The sequence below is a fragment of the Eimeria acervulina genome, genomic scaffold (assembly GCF_000499425.1).
Source record: "Eimeria acervulina Houghton genomic scaffold, Eah_scaff538, whole genome shotgun sequence".
Taxonomy (NCBI): Eukaryota; Apicomplexa; class Conoidasida; order Eucoccidiorida; family Eimeriidae; genus Eimeria; species Eimeria acervulina.
Window position 1 is genome coordinate 1 of NW_013547276.1, and position 22,807 is coordinate 22,807.

Here is a 22,807-nt window from a genome sequence, read left to right on the forward strand (position 1 = left end):
GTCGGCCATCAGTTCTATTGTTCTGGCTTTTCTCTCTGAACAATATTAGGAACTCTATCGTATATTTGGTTGTTGATTGTGTTAGTTAGTGGTTGCAGCGATAATTATAGTTTTGGTGTCTGGATATAGTGTGTGCACCTATTCTGCCTACCTAGGGATATATCGTAGTGACAGCGTAGGCCAGCTGATCACTACAGACATAGTTGTTCGATGGCTTTGCAATATCACAGACAATCCAGAATACCAAGGGTATCGCCAACGCAATCGCTAATGCACTCTCCCGGCTCCCTATCGATCAGCTACGGTGTTCTGCAACTGTGCTCGCCTGCAGTGACTCCAGTTTCTGCCTCTCCCGTTTTTGTTGTTTGTTCTTTTTCTTTTCCTTTCCTTTGTTTGCGCCACCGGCCACTTTCGTGCCCTCCTTCTCAGCGCTGCCTTACCCCAACCCTTCCTTGCAGCCGGGCAAACAAGGAAGTGCGTTGCTTGGGATAGGGGGGAGTAGATGGAACGCTCCGTGCATGATGCTGTTATTTCTGCTTTTGAGCAGGCTGGCTTGCTACAGGCCAAACAAGTATTTAACAACTGTCTACAGCTCTAAAGACGTGACAGATAGATATTGGTACTTGCTGAGTGCTTACGCAATCGTGATATGTTTTTCAGAAGCTAACCCTGCCGAAATTCTCAATTTTTAGAAATATAAATTTAGGCCTATTATTAGGTTTTACTTCAAGTAAGTTTGGCAAGAATTGAGAACGTTCTTCTCTGTAAATTAATATATTTTAATACAACGAAACACATAAAAGAACTCATTCCCTCAACATTGGAATAGACATTTTGTTTTATCTAGTTAATTTAAAAGTGATAGACATTTAGAAAAGCACAAAATCGTTTATTTATTTTATGTGAATGGTTTCCAAAACATATTGATTCAATAGTATCTGCACATTCAAATATATAACTACTCATTTATTTACTTCCATATGGAGTTGCCTTGCTACAGAGGTTGCAGCGAGGTGTGTTTCAAATTTTTCGGCCGGGCCTGCCAGAAGTTCTTGTGCCGCTGTGCACATTTGGAGATTCAGTGGAATGTCAGCTGCTTTTCGGGAACTATTCCAACTGTTGTGCAGCCCACGAAGTTCCTCCTCTAGTGCCGAGAACCCTCGTTCCAACGACTTCGGAAGGAAGTCGTTGCTGAGGCCCGTCGTGTGCTGCAATAACAATGACTGTTGAAAAGGGTTCCTATAAAGCAACTGGTATCCCTTCTACTCCTCGGTACATTGGGCCAAGGGCTCGGAGGTAGAGGTGGAGCGGCTGCCTGACATGAGTTGCTGCGTTCCTTGCTGCAACCAGCGCTGCACGGCGACCTGTAACGAGAGTCTGCGATCTTCTCAGAGGACCGTCGTTAGCTGGAATCGAGCCAAAATATATCAGGTAAGCGTTTCTAAAAAGCAACTGACCGCCTGCCCTGTCCATAGACGTTCTCTGCATTGCGACCCTAGGACTACGGGCTAGCGGCGAGGAAGCGGCCACATGAGTTGCAAGGCACCTTCTTGCATCTAGTGCCGCAAGGCTTCTTCACGTGCACGCAAAACCAACCCGCTTTTTCAGTTCCGACTAACACTGTTTTGTAATTGGCTTACTTCGGCTTGCGTGCAAGCTGCCCACTAAAGCCAAGAAAATGCTTGTGTACCAACCTAGGGCACACTACATAAACCCACTCGAGTGCACAACCGAGAACCCTTCATGCACGAGCACGGTGGACAGTTCTGGAACGCTTCCTTGGGCCTTAGTAGGCAGCCCACGACGAATGTAGAAGTATGCATGCCAAGCTCGGAGTGGCCATCCTACACTGATTATTGTAGAACATGCTCAGCCAGAGAAGTGGTTACTCCGTTCTCACGACAACGGCTAGTAAGAAATTACAGTCATCCTCTCTGTAGTAGTAGAACAACATGAAATAAGCTTATTTACAGAAATAGAGAAGGCTGGCAGGTACAACAGCCTAACTGCGTCATCTCTCGCCTGCAAGATTAGCGGGCATATGAGCGGGCCGTTGCCAACCTTTGGGCGCAAACATCGCGCCAGTAAGCATTGAAACGATGAGGAAGGGGTAAGGACTAGATTCGCTTTGTTTCCCCCCTTTACACAGTACTTTTCTACTTCCAAAACTAAACAGACGTGACGGAAGGTAAACGACGAGCGGGTGTCAGGATGCACTTAACAACTGCCCGCTGTTCTTCTGTGAGATATGTCATGTCTCCGAGCATTCAAACTTGAAAATAACCAACTAACTACGATATTGGCAGTATCCTTAATACCTCGCATTCTTGTTTTTGGGCACTTACTTTGATTGGTCGCCAGTTAACTGTTTGGGGGCAAACGCGGGTCCTGTCTCTACGGCATTTCTCGCCCGCTGGTTATTCGCACTGTCTATGGCCAACTATTCGCCCTGTCTAAGGCCAACTGCAAATCTGCTAGTTTCGAGGAAGGTTTCTTGCATTCCAGGGCGAAGTTTGACAGTGCTAATTTTGTGTAATGAAGTATTAATTCCCACTATCACGCACCGCACCTCTGCTGCTGTCCGCGTCGGTTTGTTCTTACCAAATTTCAATAGCTGAGGCGTTAAAAACCTGTAGAAGCAGCTGATGAGGTCTCATCCTTATAAGAACTCTTGCGGCGGGGTGGGTACGTTCAACTTCACTTTGTTTGCCGTGCTGAATCTTACCTTCTTTCTCGCCCGCTTCCAGCTTGCAGTAGCAGAGGTTGCGGCCTCCGTGGACTTCCTTCCTACGTCAGACCGGAGGTCCTCTGCAGGTTTTCCGGTAGATAAAACGGCGGCCAAAGATGATGGACCCTTCTCCACAGCAGCGAATGCAGCACCTGTGCCCCGCGCACCCCGCTCGGCGGCAGCTGCTGTAGCAGCTAAAACGCTAAACGAAAGCCGCGGACACAGACGTATGTTTGCGCCGGACCCGATTGTAGAGGAGGCTGTTACGGAGGAGGAATACCGGAAGCTTATGAGGAAGGCAAGGGACGCAGGGAAGGGCCTAATAATGATGTTTTACTCGGCTTGGTGCCCACACTGTTTTTCGTACAAGAAGACGTTTTCGCAACTGGCAATGGATCTACATCCTCGCTTTCACTTCGGGGCACTGAACTGCATGGAGGACGAAAGCACCATGGATATTTGTGGCAAGTTAGGCGTATTCGCACTGCCTTCCATCAAGTTGTTTGTCCCGCCGCCCCTCCACCTGAAACTACCGGACTCTGAGCAGCATCCTAAGCACGATACGGCGCTTGAGGGAAATCTACATTTGGAGTTCCCTGGGGTGCACGATGGGGGTGCCTTGGATTCGTTTGATGCATCTCAGCCAGAAAGTTTCGCTATACATTCCCTGGCACTCCCCAGCGATGACGTATATCTTGCCGTGCAGTATGCGGCTCAAAAAACACAGCAACAAATTGACAAGACAGAACTGTAAGCCGTACGGTGAGGTGCTGCTTGCTCATCGCATGAATTCTGTAACCATTTAGTCCATTTGCCCTCCAACTATTCATCCCTTGCTTCTGCTGACTTGTGCTGCAGCCAGATGACGCTTGGAGGCGACCTCGCCGCCTTCGAGCATCTGCGCGGCATTCCATGCAATGCATACAGGTGGCAACACGAACAGAATCCCCCACCCGCGGCGTCCGATTCCTCTGTATCGCTGCAGGAGAAGAAAGAAGGCCAAGGGGCTGGAAGAAACAGTCTACGATTGGGCAGTGGCGGGACGACATCATGGGTTTCGGCTCGAGAGCGTCTACACGACGGCATACGGGGCCTGCAGTTCATTTTAGCGAGCTGGGTTGTTACGCAGAGAGAGAACATGAGTTTTGCAGAGGAGTTTGCCTTGGTAGATTTGCTCGAAATAGTGAGAGCTGTGGTGCCCATCAAGTCGGTGAAGAGGGCAGCTGCTCTCGCGATAATCCATCTCCATAACTCCATGCAGGCCCCTACAGACCGCCTTCCCTCGCGGCAGCCTAAACTCCTCAAAAACGAAAGTGCACGTTTATCAGAGTATCTTGAGCTATACAGGGAGATCGACGACAGTCTGAATGCAACCATGGGTCTAAGAACAGCGGATTGGCGTAGATGGATAGGGTCTGTGGCATTCGGTGCCGAAGCGCTGCCGCTACCGCCCCTGGAGGAGCCACGGCTAAAACACTGCACAACCGTCACATGCAGTGTGTGGATGTTGATGCATGTGCTAGCAGATGGGGCTAGGGAACTCTCCGTAAAGGTCAACGCACACCCAAAGTGCGGACCCGATGAGCTCTTTTTCAGAAGAAAAGGACAAGCGCTGCCGATTTACCTTCTACAAGAGCAACAGCAGCAGCGAAGGCCTGTCGATCTTGGCCAAGTTGTTGACACCGCATCTTTGTCGACTGTTAGTCCTTTCCCTTTGCATATTTCTGCGACTGAAACTAATCCACACACGCGCTTGCCCCAACACCTGTTCCACGAGCAGCAGATTATGATGTGTTTTCAATAGTAGACACAGGGCAGTGCGAGTCACCCACAGGAAATGCGCTTTTTAAAATAATGCATCAGTTGCTTTGTGCGTTCGGTATGGGGCATATGCGCAGGAAGCGCTAATCGAGCAAAATCCTACCTTGGGCTGCATGTCTGTCCCCGCATTTGAAGTCGCTTACGGCATTTACAACTTCTTGCAGCGCTTTTTTGGTTGCAGCGCTTGCCGGCAACACTTCACTTTGCTATTCTCAAGGCGCAGCCACGGACTGGACTCTATTTCGCCTCCTGCGGGAGAAGCGCTCATTCGCTTGCCTCTTCCTGCAGGTGCGTCATCCCCTAGGGAGGCGCGGACGGAACTCCCCGTGGCAAGAGAAAGGGGCATCTCTCTTCTTGACAGATTCAGAGGGCAGCTTGGGGGTGCAAAAACTGCATGGACGAATAGGTACGCGGAGGCCAGTAAGATGGACGAACTCAAGCTGTGGCTATGGAGACTTCACAACGCGGTGACCGTACGCACAGCCGCTGATACCACGCTTGCCTTCCTGAAGGGCGATCTCGGAGCTGTTAATTATGCCAACTGCGACACGAGGTGGCCCCCAAGGGCAGCATGCACTAGCTGTAGGAACACTCCACCGCCAGAGACGGGCCTGGTCTCAATACCTCTACTGCTAGCGAGAATTGGAGACAAGGATATTCTTGCTATGGAGGAAGAATTTGGAGATTTTGACAGGGCACATGTTTTAACCTTCTTGAGGAAAAGTTATTGGCCAGATGGCATTGAGGAAATGAAAATCTGACGGGAACCACACCAGAAGCCTGCCCCCCTCGGATTTCACGAGGCAGTTGCGAAGAAAAGAAAATACTTTTGCCCATATCGCATCTGCAGGCAAAGATTGTGCAGTGCAGAGGAAACGTGCTGAAGCAGCAGCATCATGCGCAGCAGGAACCTCGCCTTCAGGTTGCTGCTCCTATGTGCTAAAATGCAGCAGCGGCTACTGCCGCCACATTGCTGCTCCCTGTCTTGCTAAGAAGCAACAGCAGCAGCCGCGCGCAAAGACCCGGTAGCGACAAGCGCAGGATTAGTAACATGCGCAGCTTCATGCACACTTCAGCAGTGGTGTGCAGAGCTGCATGCAACAATGTGCACAGCAAGGTGGAATTGCTGTTCTGACCATGCTGTGATTCACCACTAGGGATATATGCAGCAACGAACGCACAAGTGCAACACTTTCAGCGGAAGCACCACCACAACAAAAGGCAGCAACAGCATACACTGCAAACAGACGACATGCGCATGGACAGCCATCGCCGCCTCCGTGTTGGGGCGTGTTGGCCCCCCATGCCTGAAAGGATAAGAGAAGGTCCCCTGCATGCAAGAGGAGGGCATATGCAGAGGAAGGCCTCAGCAAGAAATGGAGGGACATTGCTACCGAAGTAGTTGTTCGCGCATGTCTGCAGCAGGTGCAGCTGCTACTGGTGGTTGCTTCCCTTACTCCGTTATATTTCGTCGGTATTGAGCATCTACTTGAGTCTCTTGGAGTCGCAAGTGATGAGCTCTATGTTCCCAGGTCTTTTCTCCGTAACACTGAGGATCAGCAACAACAGCTGCTGCTGAAACTATGAGTTGTCGAGGAAAGACAGGATGTAAATGCCGGATGGAGAGAAGCGACCGCTGCGGTGTTTACAGCGTATTGTCACGCTGTTATGTAACGGTGTCTCTTCATTTTGTCTCTGAGACGATGCAATGTCATGTTCTGCCTCGGCCTTCGTAGTTAGGAGGCATCGTGACAAGTTTATTGATGGTATCCTCGATGCCATGTGTAGCATGGTTGCATCGAAGATATTGGTGCGCAAAAAAACAGATGGCGGGCAACAATTTACATGGCACATTTAAGCGCGTGGTTTTCTTTGTCCAGTTTGTCTATTGCTGCCCGTGTGCTGTTGAGGCTGGCCCACTTCTTGCTTGTGCGCTCGGGTGTTCTGCTGCTACCCCGGATAGACTGCTGCTCTTAATTATACTGTTAAAGGATATAGACGCATTGATCACGTGTAGTTGGCAGTTCCGGAAATGCAGGTAGGAAAAGTTGGCAAGCAAAGTTAGCGTGCGACAGACAGAACACAAGGGGGAGATCAAACAGAGCCTGCGCCGACTGCCGTAGGGGGCAGATAAAACAGCGCTAGCGCCGAAGCTAAAGAACTGCCGTACTCTTTGTAGACTTAGTTTATCCTTCGAATGTTTGTTTGTCTTCACGGCGAGCGTTCCATTTGTTTCTTTGTGCGCCCCTTGTACCACCCAACTTGCCCTGATTAAACGCTTAAATGCTGAGTGATGGCCCGCGTCCTCTTGCGATGTACTCTCCATTTCGTCTTTTGTGTCCTCGCTCTCTGCTAGCAGCCTGCCAGGCTTATCGAACGAAACAGGAAAAGTAGGATCCGCCACGTTGCAAGCTGTGGAAGGAGCGAGACTGAAGCGGGTGTTGCTTGAAACAGCAGAATCCCCCGTAGGACATGCTACGAACCAAATTTTCGAAAGCTTGTAGGAAAGTCATCGGTGCATCTAGAAGACAAGACACACGCGAGAATACCCTGTTACCAGACAGCGTCAAAGGCTGTCGGAACAACATGGCAACAATGTGTATCTTTGTCTCATGAGCACCGGGACAGAGAAGAAGAGTGCACCACACTCAAACTGATTGAAAGTAGAATGCTTTGACGCGAATCTCAAGCAAGATGCCTCGTTCAGTGGCTGGTTTTGGCCGCAATAACGTGAGCTGTTGTGCGACCGACTCGTGTCGCAAGTGAGCGGACGCCCAGGCCCAGATCGATCCGCTTATTGGGAAAGCCCTGACACTAGCTGCCTTTGCTAAACCAAAGGCTCCTGTGAAAATCTGGAGCACATTTTATTCATGGTTTGGCAAAAAAAGGGCAGCTCCATCTAGGCGGGCTAGTTCGCAGTGGGCCCCTGGCCGCTTCCGTTACAGTGGGTTTGCTGCACTACTCAGGACGGCGGAACGTTTGACACTGCCAGAAACACTATAAAAAGTTTCAATTACCTGGAAATCATTGACTATCAACCCTGCCGTGGGGAGGACAAGCAACAGCAACGACGACAGCTTCAGAAGAGTCAAACCTGAGGCCCTTTCTACGTCCCGCGGTCCTTTGAGCAACAAAAAGACAGTGTACAAGACTTGCATTTGCCTATATAGTCGGTAGAAGCCTTGGAATATAAACATATTTGCTTTCCAGATAAGAGCTTCCAAGTATTTGAGCCGAAAACGCGGTGGTCATGCCGACCCGCGTGAGCATTCCTCGTTTGGCTGGGGATTGAAGGGCCATTGGTCCATACGCATTGCGCAGGCAGCGACAGGAAGTGCGGCGACGATGGCGGAAGAGGACTTCTTCTCTCTGCTTCTCAGCAACCACATTGGAGGAGGTAGTGGGATGCCTCCTGACGAGCAACAGCAGCAGCAGCGCTTCTTGCAAAAACAGCAGCGCCGATCACGGCTGCAGCAGAGGGGGAAACAGCGGAATGAGCAGCACTTCCGTGGCATTACTAAGAGCAACTGCTCAGATGGTAGCGATGTGAAGGACGTTCTCCAAAGGCAAGTCCGTCCGCCTTATCATGCGTCGACAGCAGCACATGGGGCTGTAGAGGCTGGTGCTGCAAATACAGTGACTGCAAGTGCAGAGAGATGGCAGCTGCTGCAGGGGGAACAGGTGCAGCAGTTGCAACGAAGTCGGTGGCAGACAGGAATAGACAGTTTTCTGGAACGTCAGCGCGGGCGGCACCCTCTGCCACACCGTCAGAAACAACTCCAGCGACACCGGCAGAGGATCCTGAGCCGACAAGTTATTGCCCGCTGCAAAGGTGATTCCCAACCGATTAGTCGCACAAGCAGTAGTAGCAACGATTCCAGGAGGTCGAAATACTCGAAGCAGAGGGCGCTAAATTGCTCTTCGCGCCTAAGGAGAGGCAGCTGCACAGGCACTGCAAGGCGCCGCAACAGTAGCATTACCAGCGGCAGCTGCAACAAGAGGGGCACAGTCAGCGGCAAGCTCAGGAGAAGCAGTCGGGAGCCCCACTGTAGTATCAGCGCAGGTACTGACGACACAGGTAGAGGGCAGAAACCAGCACGCCATCTTAGAGCAAGCAGCAGCTGCAGGTGCAGTAATATAAACAGCAGCAGGAGCTGCTGCAGTAGACGTGCGTCTAGTAGGTCGCTTGCTGGACCGTGGGTGCAGCAGCAGCACCAGGACGCGAAGGAGCAGCATGAGATGCAATCTCAGCAACAAAAGCAGCAGCGGCTGCAGCAGCAAGGATTCCATAGCGACAGCAGCAGAAGCAGCGAAGACTCTTTTGCATCTCTCATTTCCCGTAGTCGCCGCCTTCTGTTAGGGGGATCGAGAAGCCTAGGGCAGCAGCAGCAGCACATACGGCGGCAGCGGCAACCTGAACAGTTACTGCAGCCTAGACGACCGCAGTCGCAGTCTCGATTATTGCAGTCTGATGACCTAGCAGGTTGGAAGGAGAGACAAACGCAGCAGCAGAACCACAGCAGCACCAACAGAAGCACCAGTTGCAGATCATTCAACAGCACCAACAACGTCAGCCGCAAGAAAGACGATGCAAGCGCCACCAGGGAACGTAACTGTAGCGTAGACTCACCTCCGGAGTCCTTTCGCCATTCCAGAGATCCGCAGGACGATGCCGGTTGGCCCGAGCAGCAGCAGAGAGCGGCGCAGCAGGAAGGAGGAGGACACCGACAGCAGCAGCAGGAAGAGCAGGGAAAGAAGCTTCGAGACGTGGAAGATGCAATACGGCAGGCAAGACTGCTGCTGCAACAGCAGCAGCAGCAACAGCAGAAACTCAAGGAGTTACAGGCGCAACAGCTATTGCTGCAGAAACAGCAGCTGCATCACCAAAAAGGCGAGAAAGAGCTGAGGGAGTGGCATCAAGAGCTGCAGCAGGATTCCAGGGAGCAGCAGCAGCGGCAGCGGGTGATCGTCTCCCAACAACAGCAAAAGTGTCTCACTGCTGCTGCAGCTGCTGCTGTTGGTGCGTTGCAGCAACAGCTCCAGCTTCTCCGAGTGTTACTACAGCACAACTTAAGAGACGCTGCGAGATGGATGGAAAACAGCCTCATGGGGTTCAAATCCATTTGTGACAGACAGGCAAGATCCATTAAGAATGCAGTCATGCGGCTTCCAAGTCAATATTTTAGATTCCTAGATGGTGGACCAGGTTCGCCTTGACTTTCGGCTTGTGATGCAGGTTGGAGCAGCTGCAGCCGCAGCAGCTCAGGCAGCTGCAGCGCATGACATACAGAAGCAGGAACTGCAGAAGAGCATCACATTGCTGCAACTGGAGCTGCAGAGCACTGTGGGTGCTAAGCAACAACAGGAAAAGCTTGTGAGCCATCTGCCCTGAATAAGGACTCAAGAGTTGGGCCAGATGGTACTACTGTCGTACCTTCTGTTACTCCATGGTAGGGTTCATGCTCTAGAGTGTGCTTTCTTAGGTTGAAACGCTGCGAGCTCAGCAAGAGGAACAACGTGAAGCAGCAGCAGCGGCAGCAGCGCAAGAAGTTGAGGAGCGCCTAAGGCACCAGCACTCGATGCACCAACAATACACGGAGCAGATCCAAGAGCTCCAGTGTGCCCACCAGAAAAAGATACAGGAAGTCCAACAGCAGCATCAAAGGCAGCTGCAGCAGCAGCTCCTTCAGCAGCAACAAGCAGCCAGGAGCGAAAGAGAACAGCTGCAGCAGCAACTACAGGAGGCTCAAGAAGCACTAGAAACACTCAGACTACAGAGAGAAGATGTAAATCTGCACAAGCTTTCAACTTGCAAACCGGTTTTGTGGTTGCGACTGCCACCTCTGTTGCTGCTGATTCTGCATTCCCAGCTGCAGCATGCTGTTATTGTGGCTACTTCCTCGAATTTTGCTGTGGCTTTTGCATATAGGAAAAGGCAGAAAAGGACAAGCTGCAGCGAGCCGAGGCAGCCGAGTTGCGGCGAATGAAGGAAAGCAACATCCTCCTTCGCCAGCAGATGCAGCAGCAGGAGCAACAGATACAGCAGCAGCAGCAGCAGCTGAACTTGCTGCACGAGCAGACCGAGAAAGATGCGCAAGAGCGGCGGGAGAAGCAGCAACAGCAGGAACAGCAAATGCTGCAGGCTGTGGCGCAGCTGAACGCAGCTGCCTCTCATAAAGAGGCCAGACTGCAGAGTCTGCAGCGCGAGAAAGAAGCCGACAAACTACAACTGGAGAGGTATTCGCATACTTTAAAGCCTTTTGTCTGGCCAAAAATTGCCAAAATAATTTTCGCCACGTATTAGTCCGAATGCGTCCAGATGAGCGGCAAATGGCACTTCTTTGTTTTTTCCATCTCTGTTCCCATTGCCTCCCGTTACTGTCTGGCGGCAGGGGGATACGCTGTACAGTCACGCTGGGTTGTGAATATGGGATGCCTCTTCTTCCTCTGCAGGGAGAAGCAAATGGTACTGCTGCAGTCTGAGGAGCTGGAAGAAGCACGCCAACGGCTTGCTGCAGCAATCTCACAGCAGCAGCAGCAACAGCAGACTCTCCATGAGCAGCAACACCAGCTCTTACGGTTGCAGCGGCAGCACCAGCAGCAAAAAGACGAAATCGCAACACTGCAACAGCAGCTGCAACAACTGCAACAACAGAATGAAGCTGCTGAGCGGGAACACGAAGAGCGATATGCACACCTCCAGGTAAGCTGCAAATAACGCCGCAGCAGGGAAAACCTGTCGTTGTGGCTGAAAGCGATGCTGCGGGGCACATTTCCGACCGTGAAAGCACTTGTGCGACTGCTGCTGAGTTCGTTGCTGTGTCAGGGCTGTGTACAGCGCCTTTCCTGGCATCTGCTTCAACTCCTTCCAGTACTCACCTTTGTGCTTTCGGTTCCCATGGCTAAACTAAACTTTTGGTCTGCGGATTTATGCAGGCTGAGTCAAGCCAGCGGTTACAACAGTTACTGCAGCAGGAGAAGCAGCTGCGGCGGGAGATTGCGGCGCAGCGCGAGTTGTTTCGGAAAGGCAGTAGCAGCACAGACGAGCTGCTGCTTGCAAAGCACGAGCTAACTACGTTAAAGCACGAATTGCAGGTAGTTCTGTCGTCATTGCTGTGGCTTCTTTACGCTGTTATGGGTACTCCTGGTTTCCCACTTCGTGTTGCTTTTGTTTGATGTTCGACATTCTTGCAGTATCAAGGGGTGCTGCGGTCCTGGTGTGGTTGCTTGAATGAATGCTCAACCGTTCTTACTATCACTTTGTACAGGAATTACTAGCTGAGGAAACAGGAAAGCGCGAGGCCTTACACCGACAAAATGAGCAGCAAAAGCAGGAAATTGCCACAAAGCAGCAGCTTCTGCGCTGTCTCATGCAGGAGAAGGCGGCGCTGGAGGCGCAACTGTCTCAACTGCAGCAACAGCAGCAGCAACAAGAACAACAATACAAGGACGCGTGCAAGCAGCACGTAGCACAGACCCTTCAGCTGCAACAGCAGCGAGAGGAAGAGCAGCAGAAGACACAACAACTACAGGGCAAACTGGAGCAACAGCAGCAGGAGTTGCTACTCCAGCAACAAAAACTCGGCTGTCTGGCGGTGAGTGAGTGCGAGGCTGCTGCTGTCAATTATGGTTGCCCTTGTTTGCACTGCTTCGCTTGCTGGTGTGCTGATTACCGGTGAGGCCGGTGTTGCTGCGTCTGTTGTTTGTCAGCGCCAGAACAAGGAAAAGGAGCACCAGATGCTGTTGCTACGTCGGGAAGAAGCAGCGCTTTATGAGCGTCTAGATTCAGAGTCAGCAACAGCGACAAAGCTGAGAGAAGCACTATCTACGGCACAGCAGACGGTACAACAGCAGAGACAGCAGCTGCTGCAGCTGCAGCAGGCGTGCATGAAAGGAGGAGAACGGGTTGACGAGGAGCTTCTGAAACAAACGAACCCAAACACGCCTGCGGTGGCGGGAGCCATGGTTGCTGCTGCTATTGACACCGTAGCAGATCCATCTGCCTCATCGCTTACCTTTGATTCTACGAAGGCTAAATGCGTAGGCGAAGCCGTTGTAACAGATGCACTAACGGTGAATCGGACGACGGACAGCACGCATTCTCTAGGCGCTGTGCTGCTGCAGAAGCTGCCGCGAGAAATTCTTGACCCGTCGACGGCCAAGGATGACGGGCAACAGCAACAAAAACACAACTCAGAAGCACCTAAGCAAAGCCGACAGAGTAGCGCCGATACGTGTGACACAGAACTACATGCCGATGGCAATTCCAGCGGCTGCAGCATCCACGCTGCGCACGAAGAGCAAAGCAACAGAAGAAGCAGCAGCAGCAGCTCCATCCGAACGAGAAGTGCAGGAAGCGACAGGAGCAACTGCATTAGTTGTGGCAGCAGCAAGTTCAGGAGTTCTTTTAGCCTCTTCCGCCGTAGGGGTAAAACCAGGCGTAGCGACATGGGCTGCAGCACGGAGGTGCACTCGCAGCAGCCACTGCAACCCGAAGACACACCTCGATTCGGTCCAGCAGCGTATCTGCTGCAAAAATTGTCTAACCCCCCACTTTCACGCGACACAGAGAAAGAGCCGACGCAGCAACCGACGGAAGCATCAGCAGGAAGCTTGAACATGGGCAACGCTTGCGGCAGCAAGGAGAGCAGTGGAGGCAACCACCTTGCGGTGCTGCAACGCGAGCTGAGTGGAGTCAGTAGGTCGATATTCGCTGCTAGAAAACGTATGAGGCAGGTGCAGCAGCAGCGGCAGAATGTGAGTCCCACTATGCAGCACAAATGATGGTACTGGTGCTTCTTTCAGCAGCAATTCAGGCACTCCAGGCAGCAGCACTTTTGTTGTCTCAAAGACGACTAACAACAGCAGTAGCAGCAAAACTAGGACTGCACTAATTTGCTGCAGTTATCCACAAAGGGATAATTGCTTAAAGTCATGCAGGGAGCCTGTTTGAGCTTCACTCCTTGAACACAGTGCACTGCATGAGGCCTGGTGTGAAACGAAAGACGAGAATCGCACGGAAAAAGGAGGGATGTGTGTAAATCCAAACTAACATAGAATGCTTCTACAAGGCGATTTGTTAGGGATACGATAGTTGGGGCAGCGTTGTTCTGAAGGACTTTGCAACCAGGGTCACTGTCTGCCTTTGTCTGCAGGTGTGGCGGCAGCGCCAAATCCTTGAAAGACAGCAGCAAAAGCGACAGCAAGAAGAGGCTGAAATATATGAGCTGCTGGCGCGACAGTCATGCTGCTGTGAAATAGCGTATCAAGATCTCCTACAGCAAAGCATCAGGTTTGCTTCGGCTGTCAGAAACAAGCAGAAGCTTGAGGCTGCTGCTGCTGCCTTGGCTCCCCCGGGGGACCCTGCATTCGCAGCAACGGAATGTGTGGCTGCTAATATAGAAGCACGAGCTGATGACGCAGCGCACGGCCACTTTGAAGGTTTTTTTGCTGCTTCACAGGAAGCAGACAACGAAGAGGCACTGCGTATTCTGCTGGGTGCAGCAGGCAGGAGCAAAGTGCGTGCTGCAATTCAGTATTGGACAAGGGAAGCAAGCAGGTGGGCATCTCGTCCGTGCTGCAAACCTTTTGCTCGTTTTCAACAGTGGTGTTTCATTGACTGCGGTGTGCAGCAGCGTCCATATCGGCTGAAGGGGCTGTGAACTGAGCGAAATGTTAGTGGACTGCTGCTACTTGGTATTGCGTTTGCTGCAGCGCCAAGTGGATACTGCAGCGCGCGCATGCGGAGAGAGATACAGCAGCAAACACTAGGCAGGATGCTCAGCAACAGTTGCAGCAGCTGCAGCAACGAGCAGACGCAGAAAGGCAGCAACTGCACCAGCTGCAGCAGGAGGAGCTTGCACTGCAGTCGGAGGAGATGCTATGTGGGGACGAGCTCCGGAATTTAGCCAGCAAGGAACAGCAGCTGCTACTACAATCCCGTCAAGGACACAACCGCAGCAGCAGCAGAAGCTGCAGTAGAGTGCTTCCTTCAAGGACGCGCACACACTCTTCCAACAGCAGCAGAAGCAGCAGCAAAAGCGGGACAGGCGGAAGTCGTAGTGCTTCAGCAGAGCCGCATACCCGGAGCAGCTGCAGCAGAGCGAAGTGCAGTGAACTCCCTTCGTTATCTTCTTCCGCTGCTTCTGATGACGGAGAAACCAGCAGCGGCAGAGGCCTGAGAGCCCTAGATTCTCTCGAAAAGCTGTTGCAGCAGCACAGCATGTTTCCCGTGTCCCCTTCGCTGGCGCATGGAGATCCAGATGTGGCAGCAGAAGCAGCAGCAGCGGGAGTTATGGATACGGAGCATTCCCGCAGCACATTTTGCTCCTTCTGGGTGCAGCTTGAAGACAGCTCGGGGCTCTAGGGTCCTAATAATGCCTGTTGCGACCGCAGCACGAACTGCAGCAACAAAAGTGCCTTGAGTATTTCTTTTAGTGACCAAGTATTCCTCTGCCATATCCCATTCGGAGCCCTTTTGAAGCTGGCTAGCCTCTCAGACGCTTGAAATTCGTATGCTGAGCGACTTATTGTGTGATTTTGCTTACTGCTGTGGGTTTAAGCAGCAGCAAAAAACTGCCGATGCACCAGCAGCGTCACCCCACTTGCAACCGCAGAAACAGTTACTTCAATGCTGTAGCAGCAGCAAATGCAGAGACAGCTCGGACTGAATCCGCAATATCATCAATCTGCTGCTACGTTTGGCCACAACGCCTTTCTAGGGTACAAAGAAGCAGACGAACCAGAGCTGCGCGAGCTCTGGTGTCCCTGCCTATCGCTTGGTGATGCGACCCTTTGTAATACTTGTGTTGCGGTCGCTTCTGCTGCTGTGGGTAAACTTGACTTTGTTGTTTCTGCTTCTCCGTGGGGAGATACAGGCCCGTCACTGATGCAGCTGCCAGGACGAAGTTTACTAGAGAACTTTCTCTCTCAGGTTGTAGTGCCGCTGCTGTTTCTGCTGCATATGGCAGCAACGTTATGGGCTCAAGTGCTCTAGTTGTTATGCTCTCAGCGGCAGTTGCGGCTTGTGCATTTGTGTCAAAATTTGCAACGGCAGCTGCAGCTGTAGCAAGTAGCCGCTGCTGCAGAGACATCGTGAGGTCGTCCAGGTCGACCAATGGCAGAGACGGAGCAGGCAAGGACGGTGTTATTGGTGGGTTCACCGCCGGCCTCAGGGGCGGGAAGGGCTGCAGCAATTTGGGCTTGATAAGTTCAAGTGGTTGGCCTATGGGGTTTGTATTTATCTGGTGCAACAGCTGCTGCACCTCTAGCAGCAGCCGATGCTGCAGTGCAAAACTTTGCTGCTGATGCAGCAGTCGAAAGTCTCCAGGGACATCTGGCGGAGCCTCTAAGCACGGTTGCGGCAACAGCGACAGCACCTCGGTGTCTGCCTGTCGGGTGTACTTGCTTATTGCAGCGGCTGCTTCTCCCGTACTTGGCTGCAGCTTATGCAGAGCCACACGCCCCAGAAGCAGCTGCACAAGCAGATGCACTAATTCCGTATTGCTGTACAGATTCAAGTAAGTGTCCCGCAGCAGTTGGCTACTGCCAGAAGCGATAACAACCCCTCCTCCAGCAGCAGCAGCAGCTCCAATCAACGGGCGTTGGCAAGGGTTGCAACAGTTACTGCTGCATAGCAGTGGCACAGCAGGGGCTTGCACATATACAGTGGACCCGTAAGGATACACAAACACATTCCCGCCGCTGCCGTTGCTACCACCCATGCCGTTGGCACCATTCTGCTGCTGTTGCATTTCCTGCTGTAACTTCTCTCCTACGAGCTGATGCTGCTGGAGCACCACCTCTCTTGGGTGGTTGATGCCGCGTTGCTGCTGTTGCGGCGCAGGGGGCATGACAGCAACAACGGAGTCCGCAGCAAGGGACAGGCCCATCTCCTCAAGCAGGAAATTCACGTTGGTGCTGCTGTTGCCGCTACCACCTAGGACGAAAATGCTGTGGACCCGCCGCAAATTTGCGGAACTACCAGCACTTCCTTCTGTTCTTCCTACCGTAGGATCCCGCGCTCCGGTGGTGGGTGTTTTTTCAGCACTCGCTGTAACTTGTTTGCCGTTCGAAGTAGCCGAAGGAGACGCACCTATCGTAATGGCATTTTGAGGCTCAGCAGGAACAACTGCACCCGCAGCATTTGCCGCTGATGCAAGTGCTTCCGCATCCGTTTGAGGTGTCTGGAGGAAGAGTTTCAGAGATTGAAGTTCGTCTGCTGTAAAGGGCTTGACTGGATTGCCCATAACGAGCAGGGATACACCATGGCGCTGCAGCCTCTCTAGGCTAAGAAGAGACCGGTTGACGACGCATGTACACCCCAACTGCTGCAGGAGACGGCAGAAGCGCCGCAGAGAAGGGTCATTGGGTTCTATTGTCTCTCCCTTTGACACGTCAAATGCAACCACAATGCGTTGCTGCTGTTGCGGCTGCTGCAGCGGTGTGCGTGAAGGAGGACATGGGAAGTGCGTTTGGTGTTGAGGTAACATTGCAAAAAAAAGCCAGCTGTGGTCCGCTTCTCTCTCTTCCTACGTCGACAGCTTAAGGCTACAGTCGCTCCTCGACAGGCTGATCTTAGGCAGTAAGACAGCTTTAAACTGTCATATTCGGACTTCCATTAGTCTGTATTCGCGTTTCTCTTCATGCGTATTATCCTTCGCATTCTTCGATTTGTCAACAGGCATCAGGCCCTCTCTCACAATAAACTTGTTCCGAAGGGTTTTGCGCAACGTTTCTCCCCTCGTTACCAATATAATCCTCTTAGTTGTGTTCTTCTGTCACCTCTTCCCTTAGACTGTATCTTCTTGTATCTCTACCTTCTACAACGGAGTCGGCGTCGGTCTTCCGCCTCGCCTTGCTGGCGATTGACTGCTATAGGGGAGCGACTCATTGGATGTCCCCATCTGCCACTGTATGCACTGTCCCTCTGATAAGAGAGGGACAGTGCATCCTGTCTGCCTCTATTTGTCTGCCAGTCTTCGTTGTCACTCCTGTCGCTCCCTATCTCCCCGCCGCTCTGCGTCGGTTTGTTGTTCCCTTCTCTGTAGCTCTCCTTCTGTTCAATGCTCCTTCTTGGAAAGTTTTCCTGTACGCTTCTTCGGAACTAGTGAACTTGTTCTGCTACCTCAGCTCATATGCAGCATTTCTTTGAGCTCTGTCGCTTCGGGCATTCCCGGCGCTGCCGACAGCTCGACAATTCATCCCAAAAAGATACACATCCTAAGCAACTCGGCACCTCCAAAAGGACATACCCACAAAAAGCATGAAATGAAAGGGTCTGGACAAAGGTGTCAGTGTCTACAGCACCATCTGGCGCAATTTCATCAGGGTCAAGACCTGCAGCCGCTGCTGCTGAGTGCGCAAACTCTACAATGGTTCTCAAATTGGACCTCTAGGGGTCTTTCCGGCAGGCAGAGAGCATATAATATTCTATAAGAAATAAATCAAGCCAAGTTGGATGGAGATAGAGCTGTCAGGCAACGATGGTTGTGCAGCTGCCCACCATCTGCGTCTGTTTGTGAGACTGGCAGTGTAGCCGAGGCGACAACCGAGCAAGGGAAGGGGGTCAGCATATGAGGATCATTATTATTACTGTTCCTCCTTTAGAAGGTTTGGACAAGGGATACTAATGAGAGACGGTTCTTCGATATGGTAAGGTTATATTGGTTGAGAGTTATGCGCTGAGTGTAGCGTGGATGCATCGAGTGTGCACCTAAATACGTGTGGATGGGACAGATGAGGAGAGGCAGCGGAGAGCGCTCTTCACTACAGCAGGGCCAGGAGGCCATTTAGGCTTGCCGAACTTGGGAAAACTGAGAGACGCGTCCGGGCGCGAAGGCATGCTGCTATGCAGCTTCACAAGTGCTCTCTGAGCTGAAAATGGCCATATCTTCAACTCACAGCACATCAGCATCTACTATCTATCTGTACACCACGGGGTGTTGGCTAGCGCTAAAGAGAGACGGAAGGTCTATTGCAGTTCAACTCATTGAAACCAGTGCGTGCAGGCGAGATTTTCTCTTTTTGCACATTTGCGTGGGCATCCGGCCGCTGATAGCTCTTGTTACTCAGTATAACCGAGAACTCTTCCTCTCATTGGTGCGAACACCAATGAGAGGAAGAGTTCTCGGTGCTAACTGGATTGAATCCCAAGAATATCTGTTTTCGTGCGACCACCACGACGGATTGCATGCATTTCGCCGTCGTTTCCTACGGCGCTTCTTCAATGCATAGGAGCCTCTTCGTTACATTCTCTTCGGTGCACTGTTTCCCATCCTCCTACAGTAGAGGATGAAAATGTCCTTGGGACCACTGAGAGGCGCGCTCTTTCAGTGCTTTTCAAAATGCACACCCCAGCAGTTTTCCCTGGAAGCCTTGCGTACACCCAACACGTAATCGCCCACAACATGCGTGGGGCTTTGTCGTGGTGAGCTGCTCCGATATAGAAGTTCCAAATGTCTTCGATCGAAATCATCAGTTTCTACTCCTTATAGCGAGCGGCAAGCTCGGACATAAGGTACAGGATACAATTCGTGCTATGGAGATACCCTATCCCTTTGAGGCAGAGGGCTCTATTTCCTTCGTTCGCGTCTAGCGGGGGGAGCGGAGGCAGCATCGGCATCCTGAGTGGACATCCAAACCACCGCAGCAGCTGCGCCAGCGGCAATTATTGTTTTTTCCGCTCCAGCTGCGCGTGACTCTAAAGTAGCGAAGAGTGAATCATTTTAGAGGGGGTTCTGCAAGAAACGAGGGTACCACAACAAGTAGAAGGCACGTTCACCAGGACGAGTTATTCTGCCCTACCTAACACCGCCGGTGCACCCGTTACTTGTATTGTGGCTCCTATTGCTGCTGCATTAGTTGCTGCAGGGCATTGTCTTCTGTATTCTCTCATAGTATAGGGCCTGACGCCAGAAACACCAGCGGCAGTGCTACCGATGGCGACAACAGCTACACCCCTTTCACGGCAACTGTCATGAAAGCGGTGTAGCGTAAGCTGTGTGAAGTTGATACGTTTACTTTCACTTTCTCTCAGACTAGCTGTGGGGGACCATGAAAATGTTCAGCAACTACATACTGGGTCTTATATCTTCCATACACTGTTCTGCTTGCACTTGGGACTGCCTGCGGGGCAGGTGCGCAACACTAGTTGTCGCAAGGCATGCTGCAGCTCACGAGAGGCAGCATCCTTCCTACACCATCCCAATGCGCTTGGAAAACGGCGCGCAGTAGCCCTAACTATTTAAGGAGAGTTCATATGCTTCTTGGAAATCAATATATCTAGTATTTTGACTCTAGTGCAACTCACGACGGCACGGCCCTCGGATATGTTCGACAGCTCTCCTTACAGTTGCCAGCGCCGCATGGTCCATCTTGGCAGGTGCCACCAACCAACTTCAGCCCCACAACACGGATGCATATAAGTGATTTGTGACTAAGTTGTGTGCAATGCAGCTTTGCTACTAATGTGTGAAAAAAGTCTTTAGATATTCTCCCCAAATCTATGCCAAAACTTCAGCTCAAGCGCGCTCAACGGAGACTCATCTGGATCTTCCTTCTAATGGGAAGCGAGCAGCAGCTGGCTGCCTCGTCTCATTGGGCCAAACGCTGAATGTGCACTCAATCCAGTGAGAAATAGCTCGGTGGAAAAGCCCTTTCACAGAGAATGCTTCTTTGACGGCCGTTCAGAGGTGCCGGGTTCCCCGATGCGGGGACAGTGGAGGCGTTCATTGCTTCTCCCGAGTTCTGCTTTGGGCTTTGCGTCGAGGACTATCAGTCCTGCGTGATCAGAATTCAAAACAGTGGACTTGAAGTTTCCATATCAGTGGTTCGCAGGACGGTTGTTTTCCGGAGAGAGGCAACCGGTTACCAGCTGGGAGGCAGAGACAGGCCTAAAGAGTGAAGAAGGTAGAATTCTCCGACGTGAAAGATTACTTACGCATCGGAGAAGTAAACGAGCCATTTCATCGCCCTTGATGAAGAAGTAAACGGACTCGGAAGTGGCCTAGATATTGAGTCTCTGGATGTTGCGGCTATTATTGAGCCCATCGATGCTGGGGCTCTGAATCCCAGCCCCGCTCACAAAAGGCAAAAACATGATAACAAACGGCGGCGGGGGAATCCGACAAAGGAAAAGCCCAGGGTACGTACCGAGCGACGCATCCGTGTCACACGGTTGCGTCGCTCGGTGACGAGGTCACATAATTCGAGATTGCAGGTTCGTGAACTGGGCTACGGAGGTGTAGAAGTCCAACATTTACCAGCTCAATTAGCGAAACAAACGGAGCAAACAGGCAGGCTCCTTGGCCCCCAAGAAGTGTGCAGCGCAGTGATAGGGCCGAAAGAGGCGACCGCCGCACTTGCAGATTCACCTCCCGTCAATGCAGTGCTTCTCACGCTTGTATTAATGCTCAGGCGTTGCTTGGGTAACCTAGCACAAATTGTCAAGTGAATCTAATATCTGACGCTGCCACGAGGAGTTAAGACCTATTTGTCGATTCGACGGCGTGGTCTCTGCGACTAAGTTTCTCCGATGGCAGACCGAACAGGAGAACCTGTAAAATGGGTGTAAAATGCACGCGCAGTCCAGATTGCTCATATTACGAAGATACGGGGCCGTTATGTTGGGCCCGTTCGACAGGCATTGTAGTGAACAGCTCCCATCTGCGGCTGATACTACGTGTTACCCTAGACTGCTCCACATAGGTACATACTAAATATCTAACTTCAAACACAGCAAATACCTCTTTAAGAACCCTAAAACACCTAATCACAGATTTTAGAACCAAAACCGCGTTCCAGATACTAAGTGTCCTTCAGTGGGCCGTTCCGTCGCCGGCCTGACCAGCGGAAATGGCGGGCAACGGAACCGCCCATTGGCCTTCGTGGGCCAGCCAGCCCCAATACCCTACGGCTGTGAGCACTCGTAGCCTAATTGGGCACAATTTTGTTCTAAAAGCTCTTTAATAAATGATCAATATTCTTTATATTTTGCTTTATCGCGAATTCGATCACCAAAGGCTCAATGTAGAGCCCATTGTAATGCCTGTGCAGTACAGGCGTGCCGCACGTAACTCACTGTGCACCGGCACTATAATGGTGCTCAAATTGGTCCTCAGGTGGCTTGTCGAACAGCGAACGTTCAAATGAAGCTTCATTAGAAGTAAATCAAGTTGTATAATATAGAAAATAAGCCCATGAAGCTGTGGCCATTCGGCAAAGAAACAGCGTTCGGGGATGGCTGTGAGCCTATAGGGGGTCCGCGCCGGGGAGTTCTATTATTTTTGGTTTTCTAAGATTATGAGACGTAAATGTATTTTTAAGGCTGTTGCTTGTTATTTTAGATTAATCTAGGGAATGTTCGGTGCAAGTAGCAATAGATTATAGTGAGTCCACCTAAATAGGTGTGTATAGGGTAACACGTAGTATCAGCAGCAAGAGAGCTGTTCAATACAGTGGAGGACGCGGATGCGGGTCCTGTACGACGCTGTTAAGGCCATTCTGCCGGTAAACAGTGGGGGTGTGCACCTCCCACCTTTCCTAACCGCATTTGTATCCTCTAAGGGAAGACGAGTGGAATCATTGTCGTAGGGAGAAAGGAGCAAGGTGGTTCGTACGCAGAGCAGAGGCGCTGAAGGAGATGAAGGCAAAATGCATGCACTCACAGTCATGCTCGCTTACGGCCACATGCGGGCGCCCAGTGCAGCGCGTGGAACTCTCTTGTACAAGCCACAAGCTCAGTTTAAATGCATCGGTGACAGCCATATCTTGAACAGGGGATCGAGTGACAACCAGACGGATTGCTTGGAAGAAGAAAGGTCCAGCATCCAAGTATTGCACTTGCACAAAATGCAGTGGTGGCGAAGGAAAAGGACAGGAGCTGGAGCATTTTGCGTCAACTGTACAGCACTCAACAAAACTACGGCGAAGCAAAAGTTTCCGATGCCATGTATCAACAAATTGTTTGGACGCTGGCGTGGTTCAGCAGTCTACTTATAAGTTGACTTCGCTGAAGATATTTCGCAGATCCTAGTACATCACGACGACAGGCACAACACTGCGTTACGTATCCGCACTCGTAAACAAGAGTACGTGTGGCTGCCCTCTTTGTTTGTGAGTGCACATGTCGAGCTGTAGCAACAGGTCAATCACGACTTCTTCTGGCGAATCAATTATAGATGTGCGGTTTCGTCATTTATAGACTCGGGAAATTTGCCCGCTTCAAATCGATGGAGAGGCCCAACGATTCACTAGTGA

The 22,807-nt window shown here is 51.5% G+C and overlaps 3 protein-coding genes across 3 annotated transcripts; 2 read left to right on the top strand and 1 right to left on the bottom strand.

The window, feature by feature from the left end:
• Nucleotides 1–2,645: 2,645 nt before the first annotated feature.
• Nucleotides 2,646–5,310, top strand: EAH_00041980 (hypothetical protein, conserved; the record flags this gene model as incomplete). Its single annotated transcript, XM_013391764.1, has 3 exons — nucleotides 2,646–3,478; nucleotides 3,587–4,427; nucleotides 4,627–5,310. 3 exons carry the CDS (start codon nucleotides 2,646–2,648, stop codon nucleotides 5,308–5,310), a joined length of 2,358 nt encoding a protein of 785 aa, XP_013247218.1.
• A 1,933-nt stretch (nucleotides 5,311–7,243) lies between these two features.
• On the top strand, nucleotides 7,244–14,915 carry EAH_00041990 (hypothetical protein, conserved; the record flags this gene model as incomplete). The annotated part of the gene is made up of 11 exons (XM_013391765.1): nucleotides 7,244–7,279; nucleotides 7,871–9,601; nucleotides 9,786–9,923; nucleotides 10,054–10,335; nucleotides 10,479–10,786; nucleotides 11,003–11,252; nucleotides 11,486–11,644; nucleotides 11,818–12,144; nucleotides 12,260–13,306; nucleotides 13,705–14,108; nucleotides 14,264–14,915. The coding sequence occupies 11 exons, from the start codon at nucleotides 7,244–7,246 to the stop codon at nucleotides 14,913–14,915; spliced, it is 5,334 nt and encodes a 1,777-aa protein (XP_013247219.1).
• A 328-nt stretch (nucleotides 14,916–15,243) lies between these two features.
• Nucleotides 15,244–17,040, bottom strand: EAH_00042000 (hypothetical protein, conserved; the record flags this gene model as incomplete). Its single annotated transcript, XM_013391766.1, has 1 exon — nucleotides 15,244–17,040. One exon carries the CDS (start codon nucleotides 17,038–17,040, stop codon nucleotides 15,244–15,246), a length of 1,797 nt encoding a protein of 598 aa, XP_013247220.1.
• Nucleotides 17,041–22,807: the final 5,767 nt, after the last annotated feature.